This window comes from Mus pahari, chromosome 1 (genome assembly GCF_900095145.1).
Source record: "Mus pahari chromosome 1, PAHARI_EIJ_v1.1, whole genome shotgun sequence".
Taxonomy (NCBI): domain Eukaryota; kingdom Metazoa; phylum Chordata; class Mammalia; order Rodentia; family Muridae; genus Mus; species Mus pahari.
Window position 1 is genome coordinate 48,010,722 of NC_034590.1, and position 10,087 is coordinate 48,020,808.

Below are 10,087 nucleotides of genomic sequence, written 5' to 3' on the forward strand. Positions count from 1 at the left end.
TCTTCTTCTTCTTCTTCTTCTTCTTCTTCTTCTTCTTGGAGCAGATTTTCTACAGTTAGAATTTTATCACATGGCATCTGGTCCTTTCTGAAGTTAGTGGGTAACTCTTAAATCAATTACTCCATTTTAAAATTAGGGACCTGATCAAGGTACTATCTAATTTACAATGGATTTAGAGTACATACTGTAAATGTTGACAGTGTCAGTTGCACCGATCAATATTCTGAAATGAGTGGGAGGGGAACTCTACTGTCACTCATGTGTTATTTCCCTCCAGATTCATCATGGAGCAACAGTTTAGGCACCATGGCATCCTCCTCCTGTATGTTCATGGGCACAGCATGTGCACAAATCACTAAGCATCTGTGTGCTGGGGTACAGTGCTCTTGCTTAGTAATGGGTCCCTCATTTACAAGAAATGCAAGCCATGGTGTGTGAGAGAATAAATACCAGACAATAAGCATCCTCATTCTTTTGCCTTGTTTTTCCCATCCAGAAGATTTTGACGATGATGGTGATGAAGAGATGGACAAAGACTCAGATGTGGAGGCTGTGAAAGAAGTAGGTAAACGTGCCCTTGGTTGCAATGACATTCATGCTGACACTATGCAGAAGAAAGGATGACTTCTTTATGTTTACTGAATTTACCCCCAACGATGTCTGGAAAGCACAGATACTGTTAATTTTCCAGATGTCATTTTCATCTAGATGCATCTAGTACATGGTCTCTCTGTAAAGCCAAGTCTACTGATTAGGATTCAAATATTCTATCAGCGTTGGTGTATATTTTCCCCCCACCTCCCAGGGTTGGTGTATTTAATATGTGCTTAGAAAGATGTTTTAGGGAACTTTTGGCTAGACCTCGCCTGTCTTGGTAAATTGATTTTCTTATTCCCTGTCCATTCCGCACTGGATATAGCCCTGTACATCCTCACTCAAGCCTGTGTAGATCAGTCTTTTTTGCAAAGTATATAGCTTTGCTCCCATGGTACTGATGTCTCATTAACTATCCCACAATGACCCACGAAAGGAAGGTCAGCAGGCTTTTCTGTTTTAAATCAAAGTTCAAATAGTGATTATCTTACACTCTGTGAGCCACTTCTTCTTTGTTTTAATGACTTAATTTGCCATTATGACAAAACTCCTGCCATCCACAAAGCATGAATGAGTGGGTGTGTCTCTTTGTTGCACTGAAGAGCATAGCTTGTTGGCTGCCTTTTTTGCGATAGGTGTTTTAAACTTTCACATTGTTTTAATATTGACCGGATATTTCTTTTTTTGAATGGAGTTTCTTGTATATTATGGGATGATTAGCAACATCCCTGTTTTCTACTCACTATTTACTCCTAGCATCCATCATTTTGCCCCTCATACACGAACCAAAAATACTTCCAGGAACTGCCAAATCATTCTTAATTGACAACTATTCTCCTGGAAAAATGATAGTTGGTTTACACGTTATAATTCTGTCTCTATTTCTCCTGCTGTATGCAGTTTTGGATAAGTTTCTCCATTTTTAGTCCCTTAATTTTGTCATCTGTAGCATATGATTTGAATGACAGTCCTAAAGGTGAATTTCAAATTTAAAAACAATTCTGCGCCAGCACGATGGCTCAGCAGGTAAAGGCAATTGCTGCAAAGTTTAATGATCTGAGTTCAGTCCCCAGAATCTACGTGGTAGATGGAGAGAACATCTTTGCCAAGTTGGACTCTGACCTCTGTGCACACAGACACATAGACACACAGATATACACACACAAACACACATGCATACATGCATACACCACACACACACACACACACAAATATACACACAGAAACACACACATATACATACTGTACATACACCACACACACATACACACACACATACACACAAATATACACACACAAATACACACTCATACATACTGTACATACACCACACACACACAAATATACACACACACAAACACGCACATATACATACTGTACATACACCACACACACACACACCATATACATATACACCACATACACATAACTTAAAAATATTATACACAAATAAAAGAAGTAAGCCCCTCCCCCTTTTAGTCTCGCTTTCTTCCCCTTCCTTCCTTTCTCCTGTCCCTTCTCCTGTTCCCTTCTTTTCTTTTCTGGAAAGAAAGAGGTTTTGGCATTTTCAATCTGAGCAATTTCTCACCTTGCTGATGACAGTGGCAGACATCTAGAGACTATCTCTCAGCCCCATCTTTGAGCTTAGACTGCTATTGACAGTCTGATGTTCCCAGGGTTTTGTTGATAAATAGAATCATTTCTGAAGTCATCAGTAGCAAATTGGTTCTTTGCTCTGGCTTGGCCACGCAGACCTATAGAGTACGTGCAGAATCATTTGAATAATACGGGGGCTGCTGCAGTCATTCATCAATGCCACCTTCCACTCCCCTCTTGCTCGCACTTTGATAACTGGATGTCTGATGCACTGTCAGTTGCCTCTTGTATCTGATGCAGGGAGACACAGCATATGACAGTGCTTGACTTCACACAGCTAGCTAGAATGGTAGGGAGCACTGATAATTTCTCTGATTCCATTCTTAGAAGGATTGTAGGGTAGGAGGGTGTAGAAACTAAACAAATATAAAAAAAAAAAATCCAGCTGGGAAAGAAGCGAAAGATAAATTAGTGAGGGCTGAGAAGCTATTCATCAAAGCCTATGGCCAAGGAGATGGTGAGAACTGGCTATGAATCTGACCTGCAGAGTAATGACGTAGCATAGGAATGAGGCTTGGCTCTGGGGTACGCAGTAAGCATCAGAGAGCTGCCCATCCAGCAAGCATCTTTTCCTTGGTAAGCACTGTAGCATTTGCTGCCTGTGATGTGGACGAGGAGTCAGACCTGTTTCTTTTCTACTCATAGGGCTGATCCAGGCCTTTAGCATGTAGCACTTGCATTTGAAAATGTACAGATAGGTGTGGCCTACATCTGAGTAAACTCATTAAAAGAAAGTCTTGTGGGAAGAACGTCTGAGGAGTTGAATGTTCTGATTTGATTAGGAGCTGTCAGAGTCAACATAGGAAAAGAGGAAAGACACACGGAGAGAAGATGGTGGTTGTGTGTTTTCTTCATGGATTTGAGGAAACTGTGGGGAGAGGAACATGCATAGAGTACACTTGCCTTCTTCCCTCCCACTTCTTCCTTTTGGAATTTCTTTTCTTTTTTTCTTTTTCTTTTTTTGAGTTTTTCTTGTATATTTTCTTTTTTTACATTTGAAATGTTATCTCCTTTCCTGGTCTGAAAACCCCCTATTCCATTCCCCCTCCCCTTACTCATCAACCCACCCACTCCTGCTTCTCTGCCCTGGAATGTCCCTACATTGGGGCATCGAGCCTTCATAGGACCAAGGGCCTCTCCTCCCATTGATTTCTAAGTTTGTAGGAAAATTATGTGTGATGGATGGGAAATAATATTTCCTTCTTTTCCACTGACTCAGAAATATAAGCATTTACTTCCCATTTGTCTTAGTCAGGGTTTCTATTCCTGTACAACATCATGACCAAGAAGCAAGTTGGGGAGGAAAAGGTTTATTTGGCTTACATTTCCAAACTGCTGTTGATCACCAAAGGATGCAGGACTGGAACTCAAGCAGGTCAGAAAGCAGGAGCTGATGCAGAGGCCATGAAGGGATGTCCTTTACTGGCTTGCTTCCCATGGCTTGCTCAGCCTGCTCTCTTATAGAACCAAGACTACCAGCCCAGAGATGGCACCACCCACAAGGGGCCCTCCCCCCTTGATCACTAATTGAGAAAATACCTTACAGCTGGATCTCATGGAGGCATTTCCCCAACTGAAGCTCCTTTCTCTGTGATAACTCCAGCTGTGTCAAGTTGACACAAAGCTATCCAGTACACCATTATTCTTTGATTTAGGCCTTTTCCTTATCTCTCAAAATGTGTTTCTAGAGCTTGTGGTAGGTATTTGCTCCCTATTTTAGTAAGGAAATTTGATCTATCCAGAGTATGGAAAGGCAGAGGGTTTGAACAATATCATCCTGAGTATATTGTATCTGTAAGAGTCCATCATTCTTGGAAAACACAAATATTTTCAGAATGGAGTGAACCTCATCTTGAAGCTATCACAGGACACTGACCTAGAAGAAGAGTATAATTACTCATATGATTTGCTCCATGAAGAGAAACTTAGGAGTGTTTGTGAACTTTTAACTCCACATAGAGACATAGGCACAGCAGAATAGACTGTCCCTAGAAACTTTACACATCTGCCATGCTCCTCTGCTATCTTGCCTCCTTTTTCATGATCTTCCTCTTCTGCTCCATGCCCCTGGCATCTTCTTTCTGTAAGCAAATTTAAGCAGGAGCTTTATTTTATTTTATTTTATTTATTTTTGCAAGAAAAAAAATTTTCTTTATATGTGGCTCACTGTGTTTTCTAGATCTCATTGCGTCACAGTGACTTCATTTGTGTGCCTTCTCAAGGTGACTCGGTCCAAACAGCTACCCACACTCCATCCAGTCTGAATGCCATCTGCCAGCACTTCCAGGATTGCTAGAAATAACTGTGTTCCATTCACTTCATTTCTGTCTCAGTTCTCTTACTAGAAGACAGATCCCACTGGATCATGGACCTGTGTTTCAACGTCAATAAGTCTTAAGATTATCTACAAAATCATGGAAAGTACTCACTAAATGTTTGTGCAGGTGAATCACCCAAACAGCAAAGGTAGTCAGGCAAAAGGGATGATAACAGCAATGATGATATTTATGAACAAGACAAAGAATTTCTCTTATAGGATGTTTTATTACTTACATAGTTTACCACATATTTATTTGTGATGAGGGCTAATGAATATTGACGTTCATGATTTAATAAAAGCTTTATATACTTTCCCTTTAAGTTTAGAAATATAACCTAATATATTAAGTTCTTTTCTGGCTAAACTAGCATTACAATCTAAAGATAAGGAAATAATGACCTCACCTGGTAAAGAAGCAGATGTGTATCTTGTCTTGACACCCTGCGGGGTGGATTTCTTGACTGTGATCTATTCCTTCTTCTGCTATAGGATGATGACTTAGAAACTGATATGAGCAAACTTAGTCCTAAGCCCGGTCTTGACCTCCCTGAGGAGGAATTTGCACAGTATGGTGCAATGTGTCCTGAGCTATCCTGTAGCTTTGAGGTAAGCATAGACTGTAATCTACTTCTTAGAAACATACGGTGTGATCTTTGTAGAACATGGGAAGCCAAACAGAAGTGTACAGATGAATCGCATTGTTCATCATTATCATTGTTCCTAGGTCTTTCTGAGAGAAAGACAGAAGGAAAAAAAAGAGTAGGGAGACCCGAATGATCTCAAGGACCATAAGGTCTGACACTCTACACCTAGGATAGAATCAGAATGAAATTACACATTACTAACTATGGCCTGCTGGGTGGGCATAGAGCTCTGGCTCCACATTGAGGACCAAATGAAAATTCTGATGGCTTAGGTGATCTTTTGCCAAATTGGGAAGGTCATCACGAGAGATGGATTGTTAAAGGTGATCACCCAGAATCCAGGCTTCTGCATTAGTAAAGGCAAATGAACACCTTAGACCTGGTGAAGCTATCCCAGGAGACTCAGACCTTCCCTTTGATCTCTATTATTCTCTTATGCTTTTTAAAAAATTATGAGCCCAGCCATGTCAAAGGGCATAGTGAGGCACATATAGGGAGGAGTTGATACACCCTATTTCACTCTAGAAAGCAGAAGAGGATCAGTGGTCAAAATTTCAGGGAAGAAAATTTCATTTCAGTGTATAGACCAAAAAAAAAAACAAGTCTTCAAATCAAAGGCACTGCCTGGGGCACAGTGAAAGCCTTTTCCTTGCATATCGCCGAGGCCCCTATGAATGAAGTTGTTCAATTAGACTGTAATTGAACAGGGGTAGAGGTTGCAAAAAATTTACACACTGTATAGAATTATTTTAGACTCATCCCAAGCCTCTTCTGAGAATGACTTTTGTGAGATTCTGGCATTTGTTTACTCTTAAAGCTTAATTTATTTCCATTGGTTGACTCTTTGAAAAAGATCCTAAATCACAAGGGTCACATTTAGCTTTGGTTGTATAGAAATAAAAATTTATTCTATTTCCATCTAGTATAGAAAGAAAATTTTATTCTCTATATGGAAGGAAATATTAATACATACATTTTTTTTTTCTACTTTGAATTTGAAGGAACTGGAACCCAAATGTGGAGATGATTTGAACAACAGAGACACTCTGCATGCCAATCACCACCACATTCCAAGTGCTGCCTCTCTCGGACAACACTGTTTTAACTGGGAGCACAGCTCCTGGGGACAAGAAAGAGAAGACACAGTCCACATGTCCATTCTGCACATGGTGAAGACAGGGAAGTCCAGTGTACTGTCATCCTCAAAACAGAGATCTGCAACAAATGTGAACCAAAGCATACAACAAAATGGTTTGGAGATCAGTTCTTCTGGACATGATACCTTTGACATTCAGGCTCCCTTAGAACAGGCTGCTTGGGACATAGAAGCAATTTCTTGCCCAAGGATAACTGCCTCATTTCCCAATTTGACTAAGCCAGAAGAAAACATTGAGGCAGCAGAGAGGCTTCTGCACACACATGCCAAACACATACCTTTCCACGATCCTCATCTTTATATGGCCAATGCTACTAGAGCAAGATCTGCCGTGGGATTCAAGACAGTGGCATTTCCTGATCTCTGGGGCCACTATCCACCTCCCACTGCTCAACCCATGCTGGATCGCAAACTGGGAATACAGAGGTGAGAGGTTTACTGACTTGGAAGTTATAGATTTTTCTCTTCTAAATCCTTTTACAAATGGAGTGGTTTATACAGATAATCTGCTGTTCGTGGGAAAGTGAGAACTAGCCTAGAGTGCCTTAAATCCCTTTGGAGACATATAATCTTGCCTCTACACTGGAGATTTTATAATCCAAGTATGAGATAGTAGCAGGCATGTAATTCTGGACAAAGAATTCCTTGGATCCTTCCAATATAAACCCTGCAATCATATCCATGGCAAACTATCACAACAGGGGGCATCACCTAGTGTCTCCACATTCTGGAAACTTTCCTAAAAGAAATCTTTTCAGAAAAATAAGAAGGTGATTATTTGAGTTCTCTCTTGTTTTTTACTACAAATTGGTGTTTGTTTTCTTGTTGATAGTTAAAAGTATCATACTTTTATTTTATAGCCCTAGTATTTGGAGAGTGATTTCGCTATTTCCCTACGGACAGAATGAAAAAAACATCTCACATATTCTCCAGGGCAGAAAGCCTAAGTGATAGATTATTCCTGTATTCCAAGGAAGCCTGCATTGTCCTTGGATCAGGATAGTGAGATGAAAGTGAGATCTGGTAAAAGATATTTCTCCTGAGGAGGGGGTCTCTATACACATCTTAAGCCAGAAGAGTCAAATATGCAGGTCAGAATGTTTCTTTATTTTAAATTTCATGTCTTTAGCAAATTATTATTTTGATTGTAGGTTCCAAGAACTGTTCATACTTTGGATTCTTGTATGATCTCATCTCAACATGACTGCTATGCTTATGATAATCATACTTACAACCTCATGGGTGGCCTCTCCCTATCTTACTTCTGTACACCACTTCTTCCTTGTCAGTCCAGGCTTTGGGTCCACTTCACTCTCACCGTTCTCTTACCCAATATCAACAAAATTCATTGGAAATGTGAAGACGGGTTATAAGTCCCTAAAAACACCTTTCTTCCTCTCTCTTATTTAAGTCTCACAGACACTTTTTTTCCCTCACTCAGACAGAAGACTGACCTCAGCCTTTTACAACAGGCAGAATCTGAGGAATACAAATTTACAGGATAAATACATAGTAGAAAGCCTTGCTGGAGTCATCCAAGCTACAAAGTTGCAAATAGTCAATAGTGGTCAATTCTCCCCAAAAGCTCTCTCAGTGCATAAGAAATTTTTATTTATACAGACAAAAAAGCCATAGCACCATAGCCCAGGTTCTCTTGATAACTGCCTTCAATATGAATACCTTAAAGAAAACCTATCACTTCCCCTTCTGTTTTACTGATCATGTATTTTTATGCTTTAATAAAGAGGAGAAAGAAGAAGGACAGTGCTGTTTGTGCCCTTTTTGAACCTAAGATGGAGGTTCTGTTAAGTGCCTATCTTTTGTGTTTCTCTAAGGATTTCTGAGCGGAGGTAAAGCACAGACACCAACACTTATACTGTTTCCAATTTTCTTTACAAGGATCAAGATACTTGAGGATGTCCGGAGGCTCCTCCAGCCAAGTGATGTTGTAAACAAAGTTGTCTTCAGTTTAGACGAGCCCGGGTAGGTGGCCTTGACTATCCATGGAATGGAAAGCAAGGACAATTCTGTTAGTTATGTTGATGTATTAATAGGAGTGTTCCATACTAGGAATCCACTTCTGCTCCTAAAACCAGCATGGTGACTGTTCTGTTTCAAATATTATAAGAGCTATCTTACCCTTAAATGTAAATCTGTATCCAAACACAGCAATATGAAATGTTCACACATTCTCTTTTTTTTTTCTTGTAGGTCTTTGCAAGGCAGCATTTCCAATTGCTTAAGGTTCCACTCCAAGTTTGAATCAGGAAATCTCCGTAAAGCCATCCAAGTGCGTGAGTAAGTAAGAAGAGCTACAGTTGTGGCTCATGGCAGTATAGAAGAGCAGGTGCCAGCCATTTCTTGCCATTACCTGTTCAGTGCCCTCATATTGGTAGCTCAACACCAAACCAAACATCTTAAGAGTCTTTGCCAAGAAAATTGGCAAGCATTACCTAGTTTTCCTCTCTGAGTCATCTGTCAAAAGACAATGAGGGAAACTATTGGCTGATGTCTTAGCAAGGCGAACTGTTCACTACATCCATAAATATTTGTTATTTCTGTATTCCTTACTTCCATATTTTAGCTTAAGAGACTTCTCTCAGTGCATATGTACGCTTCTATTATTCCAAGGCTAGACCTGTGGACACAGAAGAGTGAATGTCATTTCCTGTTCTCTTCTCTTCCCCATAACTCTATATTTCACAGGGCTGTATTTAGGAGGGAACAGTTTTGGATCTCCATCTTTCATTCCAGGGACCGTCTATGTATCCCTAGCAAATGCTTACCAATGAGATTTCATTAATAGAAAATGATTACACAGGCAAGGTCAGACCAGGGATGCATAAAACTAAAATGAAAGAAATGATCCCTTTCCAGGTACAGTGAAATAATAATTTTTCATTGTCTCTAGATGTAACACAATTTTACCATACAAGAGTGAACTAGACTTGCTAGTTACACAGTCCTTCTATGGCTGGCTTCTGACAAACCAAGTGGTCAATGACAGCCAATGGTATAGTAGCCACACATGTTGGAATGAAGCACCCAGGGCTGGCTGCCTTCACCTCCTTCTAGGTGGCCTGGTGTGGTCTCCCTTGCTCCATGCCTTTCTTGTCTCACCTGCAAAATAAGGATAACAGTAACACCTACTTTGTAGTTGTTTTAACAGACTTAATCCATATTCATAAAACTCTTTGAGTAGTGCCCAGCACATGGTAAGCACTCAGGGGACATGCTTTATCTAGGGCTATATGCTTATCATGATGAGCTTAGAAGTTAGTGTAAGTCTAATATAACACGTTATTTTTGAAGGTAATTTTTTTGGGGGGGTGGGGAGAGTTATATATAATCTTTTTCTTTTGATTTTATTTTTGTACATTAACTATTTCAACAAAGCCTGACACATAAGACAGAGAAAAGTTGAGCTACTTGCACTAAAGAAAGAAAGGACAAGCATGTCACAGTTCCATTCTAGCCTTCTCCACTCTCAGCTCAGCCTCTGCTTCAACCTATGGCTTCTGTTTGTTTTTTTTTTTTCTTTTCTCATAGCAACAATGAAGGTGGTTAGAAAAATTAATGTAGATTTAAATAGGAGATCATGTATCTAAATATATATGTGTGTCTATCTATCTATCTATCTATCTATCTATCTATCTATCTATCTATCATCTATCTATCTATCTATCATCTATCTATCTATCTATCTATCTATCTATC

General features: G+C 39.8%; 1 protein-coding gene across 1 annotated transcript in view; it reads left to right on the top strand.

The window, feature by feature from the left end:
- Positions 1-10,087, top strand: part of Agbl1 (ATP/GTP binding protein like 1) — a 780,867-nt gene that overhangs the window by 104,364 nt on the left and 666,416 nt on the right. Inside the window, exons 9-13 of the mRNA XM_021192763.1 lie at positions 497-561; positions 5,060-5,176; positions 6,216-6,796; positions 8,270-8,353; positions 8,582-8,664. Coding sequence (XP_021048422.1) covers positions 497-561; positions 5,060-5,176; positions 6,216-6,796; positions 8,270-8,353; positions 8,582-8,664 — 930 coding nt within the window. The remainder of the gene's footprint in view (positions 1-496; positions 562-5,059; positions 5,177-6,215; positions 6,797-8,269; positions 8,354-8,581; positions 8,665-10,087) is intronic.